Here is a 15,852-nt window from a genome sequence, read left to right on the forward strand (position 1 = left end):
CTGTATAGGAATGCAAGAGATTTCTGTGCCTTAATTTTGTATCCTGCAACTTTACCAAATTCATTGATTAGCTCTAGTAGTTTTCTGGTGGCATCGTTAGGATTCTCTATGTATAGTATCATGTCATCTGCAAACAGTGACAGTTTTATTTCTTTTCCAATTTGTATACCTTTTATTTCTTTTCCTTCTCTGATTGCCGTGGCTAGGACTTCCAAAACTATGTTGAATAATAGTGGCGAGAGTGGACATCCTTGTCTTGTTCCTGATCTTAGAGGAAATGCTTTCAGTTTTTCACCATTGAAAATGATGTTTGCTGTGGGTTTGTCATATATGGCCTTTATTATGTTGAGGTAGGTTCCCTCTGTGCCCACTTTCTGGAGAGTTTTTATCATAAGTGGGTGTTGAATTTTGTCAAAAGCTTTTTCTGCATGTATTGAGATGATCCTATGGTTTTTCTCCTTCAGTTTGTTAATATGGTGTATCACATTGATTGATTTGCATATATTGAAGAATCCTTGCATCCCTGGGATAAATCCCACTTGATCATGGTGTATGATCCTTTTAATGTGTTGTTGGATTCTGTTTGCTAGTGTTTTGTTGAGGATTTTTGCATCTATATTCATCAGTGATATTGGTCTGTAATTTTCTTTTTTTGTAGTATCTTTCTCTGGTTTTGGTATCAGGGTGATGGTGACCTCATAGAATGAGTTTGGGAGTGTTCCTTCCTCTGCAATTTTTTGGAAGAGTTTGAGAAGGATGGGTGTTAGCTCTTCTCTAAATGTTTGATAGAATTCACCTGTGAAGCCATCTGGTCCTGAACTTTTGTTTGTTGGAAGATTTTTTTTTTAATTTATTTTTTATTTATTTATGGCTGTGTTGGGTCTTCGTTTCTGTGCGAGGGCTTTCTTTAATTGTGGCAAGCGGGGGCCACTCTTCATCGTGGTGCGCGGGCCTCTCACTGTCGCGGCCTCTCTTGTTGCGGAGCACAGGCTCCAGACGCGCAGGCTCAGTAATTGTGGCTCATGGGCCCAGTTGCTCCACGGCATGTGGGATCTTCCCAGACCAGGGCTCGAACCCATGTCCCCTGCATTGGCAGGCAGATTCTCAACCACTGCGCCACCAGGGAAGCCCTGTTGGAAGATTTTTAATCACAGTTTCAATCTCATTACTTGTGATTGGTCTGTTCATATTTTCTGTTTCTTCCTGATTCAGTCTTGGAAGGTTATACCTTTCTAAGAATTTGTCCATTTCTTCCAGGTTGTCCATTTTATTGGCATAGAGTTGCTTGTAGTAGTCTCTTAGGATACTTTGTATTTCTGCGGTGTCTGTTGTAAACATCTCCTTTTTCATTTCTAATTTTATTGATTTGAGTCCTTTCCATCTTTTTCTTGATGAGTCTATCTAATGGTTTATCAACTTTGTTTATCTTCTCAAAGAACCAGCTTTTAGTTTTATTGATCTTTGCTCTTGTTTTCTTTGTTTCTATTTCATTTATTTCTGCTCAGATCTTTATGATTTCTTTCTTCTGCTAACTTTGGGTTTTGTTTGTTCTTCTTTCTCTAGTTCCTTTAGGTGTAAGTTTAGATTGTTTATTTGAGATTTTTCTTGTTTCTTGAGGTAGGCTTGTATAGCTATAAACTTCCCTCCTAGAACTGCTTTTGCTGCATCCCATAGGTTTTGGATCGTCTTGTTTTCATTATCATTTGTCTCTAGGTATTTTTTGATTTCTTCAGTGATCTCTTGGTAATTTAGTAACGTATTGTTTAGCCTCCGTGTGTTTGTGTTTTTTACGTTTTTTTTCCCCCGTAATTGATTTCTTAATCTCATAGTGTTGTGGTCAGAAAAGATGCTTGATATGATTTCAGTTTTCTTAAAGTTACTGAGGCTTGATTTGCGACCCAAGATGTGATCTATCCTGGAGAATGTTCCATGCGCACTTGAGAAGAAAGTGTAATCTGCTGTTTTTGGATGGAATGTCCTATAAATATCAATTAAATCTCTCTGGTCTATTGTGTCATTTAGCTTGTGTGTCCTTATTAATTTTCCGTTTGGATGATCTGTCCATTGGTGTAAGTGAGGTGTTAAAATCCCCCACTATTATTGTGTTACTGTTGATTTCCTCTTTTATAGGTGTTAGCAATTGCCTTATGTACTGAGGTGCTCCTATGTTGGGTGCATATATATTTATAATTGTTATATCTTCTATCTTGGATTGATCCCTTGATCATTATGTAGTGTCCTTCCTTGTCTCTTGTGACATTCTTTATTTTAAAGTCTATTTTGTCTGATATGAGAATTGCTACTCCAGCTTTCTTTTGATTTCCATTTGCATGGAATATCTTTTTCCATCCCCTCACTTTCAGTCTGTATGTGTCCCTAGGTCTGATGTGGGTCTCTTGTAGACAGCATATGTACGAGTCTTGGTTTTGTATGCGTTCAGCCAGTCTGTGTCTTTTGGTTGGAGCATTTAATCCGTTTACATTTAAGGTTATTATCGATATGTATGTTCCTATTACCATTTTTCTTAATTGTTTTGGGTTTGTTGTTGTAGGTCTTTTCCTTCTCTTGTGTTTCCTGCCTAGAGAAGTTCTTTTAGCATTTGTTGTAAAGCTGGTTTGGTGGTGCTGAATTCTCTTAACTTTTGCTTGTCTGTAAAGGTTTTAATTTCTCCATCGAATCTGAATGAGATCCTTGCTGGGTAGAGTAATCTCGGTTGTAGGTTTTTTCCTTTCATCACTCTAAATATGTCCTGCCACTCCCTTCTGGCTTGCAGAGTTTCTGCTGAAGGATCAGCTGTTAACCTTATGGGGATTCCCTTGTATGTTATTTGTTGCTTTTCCCTTGCTGCTTTTAATATTTTTTCTTTGTATTTAATTTTTGATAGTTTGATTAATATGTGTCTTGGTGTGTTTCTCCTTGGATTTATTCTGTATGGGACTCTGCGCTTCCTGGACTTGACTGACTGTTTCCTTTCCTATGTTAGGGAAGTTTTCAACTATAATCTCTTCAAATATTTTCATAGACCCTTTCTTTTTGTCTTCTTCTGGGACCCCTATAATTCGAATGTGTTGTGTTTAATGTTGTCCCAGAGGTCTCTGAGACTGTCCTCAATTCTTTTCCTTCTTTTTTCTTTATTCTGCTCTGTGGTAGTTATTTCCACTGTTTTATCTTCCAGGTCACTTATCTGTTCTTCTGCCTCAGTTATTCTGCTATCGATTCCTTCTAGAGAATTTTTAATTTCACTTATTTTGTTGTTCGTCATTGTTTGCTCTTTGGTTCTTCTTTGTCCTTGTTAAATATTTCTTGTATTTTCTCCATCCTGTTTTCAAGATTTTGGATCATCTTTACTGTCATTACTCTGAATTCTTTTTCAGGTAGACTGCCTATTTCCTCTTCATTTGTTTGGTCAGGTGGGTTTTTACCTTGCTCCTTCATCTGCTGCATAGTTCTCCATCTTCTCATTTTGTTTAACTTACTGTGTTTGGGGTCTCCTTTTCTCAGGCTGCAGGTTCGTAGTTCCTGTTTTTGGTGTCTGCCCCCAGTGGGTGAGGTTGGTTGTGTAGCCTTCCTGGTGGAGGGGACTGGTGCCTGTGTTCTGGTGGGTTGGGCTGGATCTTGTCTTTCTGGTGGGCAGGGCTGCATCTGGTGGTGTTTTGGGGGGGGTCTGTGAACTTAGTATGATTTTAGGCAGCCTCTCTGCTAACGGGTGGGGTTGTATTCCTGTCTTGCTAGTTGTTTGGCGTGGGGTGTCCAGCTCTGGAGCTTGCTGGCCGTTGGGTGGAGCTGGGTCTTAGCATTGAGATGGAGATCTCTGGGAGAGCCTTCGCCGATTGATATTACCTGGGGCTGGGAGGTCTCTGGTGGTCCAGTGTCCTGAACTCAGCTCTTCCACCTCAGAGGCTCAGGCCTGACATCAGGCCAGAGCACCCAAGACCCTGTCAGCCACATGGCTCAGAAGAAAAGGGAGAAAAAAGGAAAGAAAAAAAGAAATTAAAAAATTATTAAAATAAAAAAATAATAATAAAAAAAAGAAAAAGAAAATGAGAGCAACCAAACCAGTAAACAAACCCACCAATGATAACAAGTGCTAAAAACTAAACTAAGATCAACATAAAAATCAGAAACAAATCAGTCCCAGACAGCAAACCCCAAGTCTACAGTTTCTCCCAGGTCCACTGCCTCAATTTTGGGACGATTCGTTGTCTTTTCCGGTATTCCACAGATGCAGGGTACATCAAGTTGATTGTTGGGATTTAATCTGCTGCTCCTGAGGCTGCTGGGAGAGGTTTCCCTTTCTCTTCTTTGTTCACACAGCTCCTGGGCTTCAGCTTTGGTTTTGGCCCCTCCTCTGCATGTAGGTCTCCTGAGGGCATCTGTTCCCGCCCCTGGCCTCATCTCCCAGCCCCCACCTGCCCGTGGGCGGGGGAGCAGACCAGCCTCTCGGGCTGCTGAGTGCTGGTCGGCATGGATCCTCTGTGCAGGGATCTCTCCGCTTTGCCCTCTGCACCCTGTGGCTGTGCTCTCCTCTGTGGCTCTGAAGCTTCCCCCCGCCACCCCCCGTCTCCGCCAGTGAAGCGTCTTCCTAGTGTGTGGAAACTTTTCCTCCTTCACAGCTCCCTCCTAGAGGTGCAGGTCCCGTCCCTAATCTTCTGTCTCTGTTTTTTCTTTTTTCTTTTGCCCTACCCAGGTACGTGGGGATTTTCTTGCCTTTTGGAAAGTCTGAGGTCTTCTGCCAGGGTTCAGTAGGTGTTCTGTAGGAGTTGTTCCACATGTAGATGTATTTTTGATGTGGAAGGAAGGTGATCTGCATGTCTTACTCCTCTGCCATCTTGAAGGTCCCTGACAATTGATTTTTGTTTATTGATCTTATATTCTGCAACTTTGTTGAACTCATTTATTAGTTCTAGGACGATTCCTTAGGGTTTCTGTATATGAGATCATGTCATCTATTGAATAAAGATAGTTTTATTTCTTCCTTTCCAATCTGGATGCCTTGTATTTCTTTTTCTTGCCTAACTGCCCTGGCTAGAACCTCCGGTACATTGTTGAAAAGAAGTGTCAAGTGTGGATGCCCTTGTCTTGTTACTGATCTTAGGGGGAAAACATCCATCTTTCACTGTTAGGTTATCATGTTTGCTGAGGGCTTTTTGTAGATGACCTTCATCAGGTTGAGAAAGTTCACTTCTATTTCTAGTTTGTTGAATGTTCTTTTCTTTTAATTAATTAATTACTTTGTTTATTTATTTATTTATTTTTGGCTGCGTTGGGTCTTTGTTGCTGTGTGTGGGCTTTCTCTAGTTGCGGCGAGCAGGGGCTGTTCTTCGTTGCAGTGTGCGGGCTTCTCATTGTGGTAGCTTTTCTTGTTGTGGAGCGTGGGCTCTGGGTGCACAGGCTTCAGTAGTTGTGGCTCATGGGCTCTAGAGCGCAGGCTCAGTAGTTGTGGCACACGGGCTTAGTTGCTTCGCAGCGTGTGGGATCTTCCCAGACCAGGGCTCAAACCCGTGTCCCCTGAATTGGCAGGCGGATTCTTAACCACTGTGCCACCAGGGAAGTCCTGCTGAGTGTTTTTTAAATGAGAGTGTGTTAGATTTTGTTAGATGATTTTTGTCTATTGAGATAATCATGTGATTTTTGTCTTTATTGATTTTTTAGATGTTAAATCAACCTTGCACCCCTGGGATAAATCCCACTTGGTCATGGTGTATACTTCTTTTTATATGTTGCTGGATTTGGTTTACTTAGTATTTTGTTGAGGATTTTTACATTCATATTCTTAAGGTATTGGTCTGTAGTTTTCTTATGTCTGTCTGGTTTTGGTATCAGGGTAATACTGGCCTCATAAAATGAGTTGGGAAATGTTCTGTTTTTTAGAAGAGTTTGTGAAGAATTGGTATTACTTCTTTGAATGTTTTTTGGAATTCAGCTTTGAAGCCATTGGGGTCTGGGCTTTCTTTATGGGTAGTTTTAAAATTACTAATTCAATCTCATTGTTTGTTATAGATCTATTCAGGTTGTCTGTTTTTTCTTGGGTCAGTTTCAGTAGTTTGTGTCTTTTTAGGACTAGTAGTAATGTCTTCTCTTTCATTTCTGATTGTAGTATATGGACTCTCTCTTTTTCTTTTGGTCAAACTAAGTAGATTTGTCAATTTGTTGATCTTTTCAAAGAGCTAGGTTTTTGTTTTTCTTTTTCTATTTCATTGATTTCCACTCTAACCTTTATTTTTTTCTTGGAACAGTCAAGAAACAACAATCCATGCTGTGCCTGGGAACAGTAACTGCAAAGAAAGAGGAGGGGGTGAGAGGGGTAAACTAGTACCTGCAGCTCCATGGCTCTGTGTCCTGTTTGTTCTTGTCACGGTCTTACTGCTGAACTGAAGGGTCTGATTTCCTTGTTTCTTGTCTGTCTCTCTAGCTAGAATGTAAGCTCCAAAGAGTGGGGACCTTGTCTGTCTTTCTGCTGTGCCTGCCTGCACGGAGGAGGGCCTGGCACAGGGGAGGGGCTCAAGGGTTTGTGGAGGAATGAAAGTTCTGACTTCACACAACATAAATATGCTGATAGCAGCAGGGAGGCGAGAGGACAGTTTGAGATCTTGGTCTATAAAAATGCTTTCTAATAATAGTTTGGATTCCTTAGAGTTTAAGTTTTGTTTGTAGTAGTTTTTCTAAATGTTTTGTATTTTGAGGTTCTGGATTACAGTAACTGAATTTCAAAGAAGACTTTTGCGGATAGTGAGTTTTTTTTTTTTTTTAATTTATTTATTATTTACTTATTATTTATTTTTGGCTGTGTTGGGTCTTCGTTTCTGTGCGAGGGCTTTCTCTAGTTGCGGCAAGCGGGGGCCGCTCTTCATCGCGATGCGCGGGCCTCTCACTGTCGCGGCCTCTCTTGTTGCGGAGCACAGGCTCCAGACGCGCAGGCTCAGTAGTTGTGGCTCACGGGCCCAGTTGCTCCGCGGCATGTGGGATCTTCCCAGACCAGGGCTCGAACCCGTGTCCCCTGCATTAGCAGGCAGACTCTCAACCACTGCGCCACCAGGGAAGCCCGGATAGTGAGTTTTTATGGGAGAAAGTAGTCAAGAGGCTTGGGGTCCCTTGGGTGATTGTGGGGCTTTGGACAGTGTCTCACGTCCTGGGGCCTCTGTGTTTTCTTATGTAAAAGAAGGAAAATTATACTCGATGACCTAGATGTAAGAACCTTTCAGGGTCAGAAGCCATAATATGAGGATTCTGGAAAAACAATGGCTACTTAGCCTTGATTAATATTTGTGCACTTCCCATTTTAACAGGACCAAGACCTGGTCGGGCACCCCATTTGTGTCAGAGCGGAGCAGTGTGTTGGTGTTTTTGCCGGGTGAGTGTCATTCTTTCGTGGTCTAGACTCTGCGCTGGATGGAGACTAGTTTGTGTCTAGCACATATTGTGAAAAATGGTATTTGTAGTGCAGGTTTATTCTTTTTAGACTCTGGGAATGTGAATAAATGTGATTTTTCAGTTTGATTCTTACTATAACCTTTGTGTTGCTAAAAACGTTGATAATGAAGAGTTAAACTTTTTGAGGGCAGTCTGACCCCCTTCAGAAGAAATTGGCTATGTTAAATTTGCTATTTCATATATATGGTTATAAATGTGAAGTGATTGTCATCAATCTGTATTTAAAGCTTATTTAATAATAATATCATTATTGTAATACCATGAAAATCATCAAGGTAGCCCTTGAGTTCCTTTTTCTTCAGTATTTGACAAAATAATCTCTTAAGATACTTAAAGATTAATTTTTGTTAAATTGTACTTTTTCAAAATGATGATTTTGATTTTTTAATCAAGTGGTATAGCTTGATGAAACCTTATGACAATAATTCATGTATTTTTTGTTGTTGGAAGGTAATATGTAGAACATATGAGTATTTGTGCTAATTGTGGTGGAGAACAAAAAGCATGAATAAGAGTAACATTTTACTTTGGAATGCAACATGAGAGTTTAAAACTTTGATCATGTTTTGCTTAGGTTGATACGGATTAGTTTTATTTCCAGAAAACAAGCATTAGCTGACAGTGGTGTGGAGTTGCATTTGTCCCAATAAATACTTGTCAGTGATTGCTGTGTGCATAATATTGTATCAAGGAAGAAATGACCAAAGTAGAGTCAGGGCAGTACTATCTTAAGAACACCTGACGTGAAATAAATGCTTCCTAACTGCTGATCATTGCCTGAATAAAATATGTATAAATGATATTCTACAGTTTAGTTTGTTGTTTTTCTGTTATGTGTTTATGTGAGTTCATTTGACAATACATTTATTTCATTAATTGATCTTTTGGGAATGGTTCTGTGTTAGTTTTTTTAGGGCTGCTGTAACAAAGTGCTATAAACCGGAAGGCTTAGAACAAGAGAAATTTATTCTCTCACTCTGCTGGAGACTAGAAGTTCAAAATCAGGGTGTCAGCAGGGCCCTGCTCCCTCTGAGGCTCTGGGTAGAATCCTTCCTTGACTCCTCCCAGCTTTTCTTGGCTGTCAGTCTTTGGCCCTCCTTGGCTTGTGGCTGCAATACTTCTATCTCTGCCTTGATCGTTACATGGCATTTTCTGTGTGGGTGTCTTCTTACGAGGACACCAGTCCTATTGGAATAAAGGCCTATTCTTCTCCACTGTGACCTCATCTTAACTAATTATATCTGCAATCATGCTTTATTTACAAATATGAACCTTATGAAAAAAATTTAACACATCTCTGTGACCAAGACTTTTTAAATATTATTTTTTGGTTGTAAAATTTTGCATAATCAAAGTAGGACATTTGGAAAACCAGTGGGGGGAAGAGAGGAATGTAAAATTACTCATCTCATATGGCCAGCACTCACAGGCAGTCATTGCTGTGGAAAGGAAAACATAGAAAGAATATGGTTTTTCTCATATTTTTGAGTTACTGGTAGTCAGTGTCATTATGCATTTTTCACTTGTAATTCTGATATATTTAGGTGAAGAGGATAAAAAAGTCAGATAAAATGAATTGGTAGAGCCGTATTTATAAAAGATGTCATCTTAATTTAAAGGTTGTTTTTTAGAAATAAATACAGATCTTTCTTTCCCCCTCCACTTCTTTTCTTCCCTAGGTCTGGGTGAAATAAACTATATGCATGAAATTCTCACAAACATGGTTCATAAAAGGTGTGTTTAAAATGATACTGTTGTATTTTTACTTGTAAAGCATTGTGTTGTTTCTAGCTTAAATAATTTTAATTATCTCAATGAGTAGTTATTCATTTTCATATATATCTACTCTTTATGGATATTTTATTTCATTTACTTCTTTCTTAGGTTACAGGTCTATCCACTCCATTCAAGTGTGACTTTGGAAGAACAGAATAACGTGTTTTTAAGTCCAGTGCCTGGGTACAGAAAGGTAGGACAGCTGGGAGACCAGTTCTGAGCACTTAGGTACATTTTCCTTAGAGACTCTGCTAATGAGAAGTGCTGACATTCCAGCTGTTTGTACGATATGTTCTGTAGCTGGTGGTTAGTCACCTAAACAAGCACTTGCCTGATGAGCCAAGTCTGTTATTTCATTTTGTCTTTATTTTATAAATCAGTTTGCTAAAGTTTTTTATTTCCTCAGCCTCAGGACATTATTTCTAGTGGATTTCAGTGCCTCTTACTCCCAGCAGTTCTCAAACTGGGGGACTGTTCTCTTGTCCCTGGCACTGCTCTGGAGATTTTGGTTAGAACCCACATTCTTAGTCCTGGTTTAAGAGTATTTCTTTAATTTTTTGTGTGTGTGTGAATGATGGGATTGTCTTATCACAACCCTTCTAGTGCTGCCTGAGATCATCAGGGACCCCAGACATGCAGCCCAGCCCCCTTGATTCCAGTGAGAAGGTTCTGCATCTCTAGGGGCAGCCTAGACCTTGCATGGCGACTCAGGGCTCTTATGTACTGCAGACCTTCCTGGGAACTTTAGCCTGGTTGTGCTCTGTGCCCCTGGGTAATTCCAGGACCCCCTGAAGCTATCATATCTGAGGTCAGGGAGAGCTGTCTTTGCCCTGTTTCTTGCCTGCTGCTTTTATGAACCTTCTGTGTTGCATGGGCCTGGTTTTCTGTACATCAGGGGCTTCCACTGGACCCCTGGAATGATTCCACCAGGAAAAGGCTGTATCTTAACATTGAGGTGTAGGGGTTAAGAGCATGCGTGGGGAGTTGGATAGATGCCATGGGTCTCTGTCCCCTGTAGGTGTGTGCCTCTGAGCACATCGCTTCTCAGACTTAATTTTACTGTTGGAAAGTAGAGTCGATAATATTTACCTTGCAGAGCTGTTAGGAAGGTTAATTTTAATAATATATGTCCATACTTAACTTGTGGTAGTGCTACAGTGCCTGACACGAAGTAGGTGTCCAATGATTGGATGCTGGTACTACAGGTAATAGCTAATACTTATTGAGCACTTGGTTCACGCCTGGAGCAGTTCTAAGCATTTCACATTTATTAACTCAAGTAATAGGGAGGATACTATTGTTATCTCCATTTTATAGATGAGAGAACTGAGGTTAAGTAGTCTAGGGTCCTACGCTGGGGTGGAGCAGAGCTGGGATTCAGAGCAGGTTTGGCTGCTGAGCCCACACTGCACTGACTCCTCCTCCTCGTCCCCCGCCCCCAGGACCCTTGACTAACTGTGACTTCTGTATAAAATAGAAAAAATGGCTCATTTCAGAATTTGAGCCCAATACCTAATGATTTCCTGTATATAGTGAGCATGTCAGATTCTTTTTTTTGATGTTTGATAGATCATTCTGTCCACCAACATTGCGGAGAGTTCTGTCACGGTTCCAGACGTCAAATACGGTGAGATCCTGCTGTTTTCCTCACAGCGTAAACCATAGAATTTGTAGCCTGTGTGTCCCTCAGGAGTTGTTCTTCCCCGTCTCTTCCCCTGTTCTGGAGGAGAGAATGTAGGAAAGTGGGTTCCGAAGTTCCTCCTGTACTTCTCTCTCCCCGCCCTCCTCTGAGCTCACGGGTCCGTTCAGCCGGGCAGCCTCTGCGGCGCGGCTACTGACACACACAGGAAGCGATCGGGGCGTTCCCGGGCGCTGCGGGCAGTGGGAGAGCTTTGGGGCTGCCCCCGCTGGACATAGTGACCGGAGGGAGGAGCCCGAGTCCGCCCAGTGGCTGCAGGTCGTTGAGAAAGACACCGCGTCAGGTCGGGGTGAGGCCACTCGTAGTCTGGTCTCCCACGTGTGTGTCCGTGATCACTTTGTGGGGTTGCGTTAGTTCATGTTCGGGAGCCTGACGCTTGCCGGGCGCTGTTCTCGGTGGTGGGCAGGCGGACGGGGCGAGTGAGGCGCGTTGTCTTCGGTGGGAGAGACAGGCAATTGGCAGGGGAAAAAATAGGTGCAATTTCAGGTCGAGGTAAATGTTATGTAGGGAAATAAGTCAGAGAAAGGGATTACAGTGAATTGGGTAAATGACCTTTTAGATGGGGCGCTGTGGGAACACCTCTGTGAGGACGTGATAGCTGAGGACGGCGTGACTTGGGTGAGGAGTGAGCGTGGGGAGCAGGTGCGAGGAGCAGCAAGGTGGCCAGCGTGGCTGGGACAGATGAGCCGGCGCCCCGGCAGCGCTCCGTCTGTGCCGGCGGCCGTCCAGGTGCTGGGGGGACAGTGCGCCAACAGGCGAGGCTCCGTTCTCCTGACACGTGGGGGGCGGGTGTCGACAGGCGGGCCATCAGTTAGACAGGTAACCACGTGCCGTCAGGTAGACGGCGGCATGTCCAGAGGAAGGGGTGGAGGAGCGGGGCAGCGGCCGGTGGGGGGCATCTGCGGGAGGGGCGTTTCTGTAGAAGGGACAGGAGGCGCCAAGTCCCTGAAGGAAGAGCGCCGGACAGCCGGGAGGCCGGGCCAGCTGGACGGGGCGAGGTCAGGGAGGTCACGGGCACCAGGGCACCAGGGCACCAGGTGGGAGGCCGCCAGGGCGTCGGAGACTCCAGCTTTTCCCGAGGGAGCCGGGACGTCAGCGACTTGTGAGGGAGGAGCGACGGCGCGTCAGGTCCGCTCGACAGCCTGTGGGGGGGGACGGGGGTGGGGGAGACGGAGACGAGGCCGAGGAGAGGGGGCGGGTGGGAGTCGGGCGCCTTAGGAGGGGAGCGCGGGGGCAGAGGCGGAAGCGGCCGTTCCTGGGCGCAGCCCGCGGGGCTTGACTTGCTGAGGGCCGGGTGCGGAGGTTTCACGGCTCGTGGTGACTCCCCGCCGTGCGCCCACCCCCGGGAGTCGGCGGAGACTGGCCCGGGCTGTTGAGACGCCGGCGGGTGTCCCGGTGGCGGCCTTGAGGAGGTTAGGGCCAGGGCTCCGCGCCGCCCGGGGAGCACGAGGGGCGGTTCAAGGCGGGGAGCCTGTGGAGGCGCGGCCGGCCTGGAGGGGTCGCGGAGGGTCGGCGCCGAGGCCCCGGGGGGCCGCGAAGCCAGACGGCGCTCCGGAGGCGGTTTCCGTGGCGGGCGGGCGGAGAGCCGGGGCCGCGGCCGCAGCGGTGGCGGGGCCGGGAGAACGTGTGTGCCGGGCGGCGCGGGGCCCAGAGGCGCAGAGGACGCGGGGGCGCCGGCCGTGGGGGCGGGGCTCGGGCCCCGTGCTGGGGAGAAGGCCGGTGTGGGCGGAGGGGTGCTGCCGAGGGGGCGCAGGGTCCTGTGATGGCCTCTGCCTTCGCCGTGAGCCAGAGGCCGGGCCTCAGCTGAAAGCGAGCAGGACAGAGTGCTGGAGGTGTGAGGAGGCTGGATGGACGGGGCAGCCTGAGTCCCGAGGGCCGCTGGCCACCGGGAGCTGAAAGGGCGCCGTCAGCCTGCAGCCCGTTTTGTTTCTCTTTTTCCCTCTCCTGCCACTTGGGCTGCGCAGTGTAGGTGGAGAGCTGTGACCAGCAGGCCTGGGGTCGAGTCAGCTGAGCAGAGCAGGGTGACGGGAGGCCAGGGGTCGAGGCGGATGTGTGGAGCGGTCACGGTGGGGGCTGGGAGCCCGTGGCTCGGTCAGGAGGGAAGGAAGGTCAGGAGGCGGAGGGGCAGGGACAGTTGAGCAGGTCCTGACACGCACAGATTGCAGGTCCGTTTGTAGGGATTAAGGACTGCTGCGGTAGGGTTACAGGACGGGCAGAGGGAAGAGGTCTCCTGCTAGGGAAGGATGCGTGAAGTTGAGATTGAGGAGGGGGCTCAGGCAGGGCGGTGGGAAGGAGATGCTGAGACAGGTGGAAGATGGGGTCACGAAACCGAGGGCCGGGGTGCTGCCAGCACCGTTTTTATGGGAATTGAGATCCCCAAACATTATGGCGGGAGGAGTGTTCAAGAGCCCTGGGGAGCCAGCAAGGAGGGGTGGTCGTGGTGGGGTAGTTAATGAGCAGGAGGTTCTTGAGGAGGGAGGTGGCCCTGAGGGGTAGGCCGAGCACGTGGCGGGCGGGGACAGGCGCCAGCACCAGCCCACGGGCTCTCCTGCTCTCCTCTGAGGGACGGGGCGGGGCCTGTCCTGGGAAGAGCTGCCGGGGCTCCTGTCCCTGGGTTTTGCAGGGGAGGACACTGAAGCACGGAGATGCTGAGCAGCTGTCCCCCCGCCCCGCCAGCACACACACGGGCTTGGGGCCTGGCAGTCCCCCACTTCAGCCGTGCTTCTGCGCAGCCCCGTGCGGCTGGCCTGTCACTGCAGCCCGCGTAGGCTCGTGTTATGACGTGTGGCTCTTACAGGGCATATGTTCTTTCTGCCCAGACTCTCAGGACTTAGAAGAAAGAATGTGACCCCAGCCTCCCCGTCCTAGGCAGTCGGGAATGGCCGGTGCATTTCCAGAGGCTTCTGTGTGTACACGAATTCTAAAGGCTGTGTGTTTCATAAATTGTCTTATCGCTATGCATTGTGATTGTTACGCAATTATTTCTTGCTAGCCTGGTATTTACATTCCCTTTTTTAAATGACAGTTATAGATTTTTGTTTGACTAGAACTCTGGTTTGTGATGAAGATACGAATTACCAGAGCCTGCGATTGAGTTGGGCCTCTAAAACCAGTTGTGATCAGAGAAAAGGTAAGGCATTTGCGTTCCAGCACAATAATAGGAGTTGGTGGCACATTCGGGTGTCTTCTTGAATTTTTTGCTTTTTGTACGTTTAGTCTTATTCAGAGATTTCCTTTATTGGAACCGGTTTTAAGTTCTAAGCAGCAGCATCTCATACTGGCAGACTCTGTTCAAATCCACGACCCTCCTCGTGTGCACTGCAGCAGGTAAGAGCCGTCGCACCTGCTGGACGAGCGTCCCGCCATCTTCCGCGGGGACTAGTCACGGGAGCCGAGCGGGGTGCTCGGTAACTGCTGCTCATCCTTCCTCTGACTTCTCTCCAGGTTTTGATCCTTCTGGGATGATCTTTTCCTGAGCTCAGCTGGCTCCACGGAGGGCTCAGCCTTTCCTGCGAGTGCACATGGTGTATTGCTGGGGAGACGAGGGTGTGGAGTCGTTTGTCGGGGCCGGGGGGTGGGGGGGGCTTTGTCCACAGTGGCCGTGCAGTTGCCTGTGGGGAGTGGCTCCAGGGCACAACCTTATCGCCATGGACTGAGACGCAGCTTGTGCTTTATGAGAGAGCCTTCGGGGAGGACAGCTGAAGGACTGCTCCAAGAATACCTGTTGGGTTGGGTCACAAAGCTACCACATCAAAAAACAGAATAGAGGCCACATTTACTGAATGCTCGCCACAGGCCAGGCACGAGTCTAAGTGTTTTCCGTGTACTTATGCATTTACCCCTCATTCCCCCAGTGAGGTAGCGTGCTGTTAACACCCCGACTTCTCAGTGATGCAGTCGACACACAGAAGGAGTAGCCTGCTCGGGTTACCCTGGGAAGTGCTGGGACCGAGACTAGGACCCAGACGTCCGGCTGCAGCCTGCAGCTTTAACCATGTTGCCGTGTTACCTCTCTTGAAATGACTTGCCTGGAGAGGGATTAAGAGAGAATGATTAAGGGACTTCCCTGGTGGCGCAGTGGTTAAGAATCCGCCTGCCAGTGCAAGGGACATGGGTTCGAGCCCTGGTGCAGGAAGATCCCACAGGCTGCGGAGCAACTAGACTCGTGCGCCACAACTACTGAGCCTGTGCTCTAGAGCCTGCGAGCCACAACTACTGAAGCCTGCGTGCCTAGAGCCCGTGCTCCGCAACAAGAGAAGCCACCGCAATGAGAAGCCCACGCACCACAACGAAGAGTAGCCCCTGCTCGCCACAACTAAAGCCCACGCGCAGCAATGAAGACCCAACACAGCCAAAAAATAATAAATAAATTAATTAATTTAAAAAAAAGAGAGTGATTAAGGAGTCACTGATATACGGTCATAGAGAGCTTCTCATCACCTTGGAAAAACCTTATGTATTGTTATAATCATCTCAACCCCGCCCCCCGCCCCCCCCCCACCAAAAAAAACCCAGAACATAAAACTATGCTTAGAAGAAGTGACTAGAAATATTGTTGGCCAAAAAGTTCGTTTGGTTTTTGCCATAAGGTATAATGGAAAAAAGCCAACCCAATAGATATACAAAAATGTTTAAAGTGATTATTTTTGGGTCAGTCTTGAGATTATAGGAATTGTATCCTTTGTCTTTTTGTATGTTCAAAGTTTGTATGATTAGAAAATTTTTCCCATACAGGAAGTTGCAAAAATAGTACGTAGAGTCCCTTGAACCCTAGCCCCAGCATCTCAGCTTGTTAGTGGTGACACCTCCTACCTCGGTGCAGCGTCAGCCCAGGCAGCTGATGTCAGCACAGGGCTGGACCGCGGACCCTAGTCAGTTGCCCAGGTTCACACCGTGCAGGCTTCTCTCCAGTTGATCCCATGTGTAGCCACCGCCGCGGTCAGAAC

At 46.6% G+C, this 15,852-nt stretch overlaps 1 protein-coding gene across 4 annotated transcripts in view; it reads left to right on the forward strand.

Annotated features, from left to right (window-relative positions):
* TDRD9 (tudor domain containing 9) overlaps positions 1-15,852 on the forward strand; it is a 75,227-nt gene that overhangs the window by 16,875 nt on the left and 42,500 nt on the right. For all 4 annotated transcript variants that reach the window (XM_036844124.1, XM_036844120.1, XM_036844123.1 and 1 more), the window contains exons 4-8: positions 7,287-7,351; positions 9,111-9,165; positions 9,316-9,400; positions 10,777-10,834; positions 13,932-14,036. In XM_036844124.1, coding sequence (XP_036700019.1) covers positions 7,287-7,351; positions 9,111-9,165; positions 9,316-9,400; positions 10,777-10,834; positions 13,932-14,036 — 368 coding nt within the window. The remainder of the gene's footprint in view (positions 1-7,286; positions 7,352-9,110; positions 9,166-9,315; positions 9,401-10,776; positions 10,835-13,931; positions 14,037-15,852) is intronic.

This window comes from Balaenoptera musculus, chromosome 2 (genome assembly GCF_009873245.2).
Source record: "Balaenoptera musculus isolate JJ_BM4_2016_0621 chromosome 2, mBalMus1.pri.v3, whole genome shotgun sequence".
Classification (NCBI taxonomy): domain Eukaryota; kingdom Metazoa; phylum Chordata; class Mammalia; order Artiodactyla; family Balaenopteridae; genus Balaenoptera; species Balaenoptera musculus.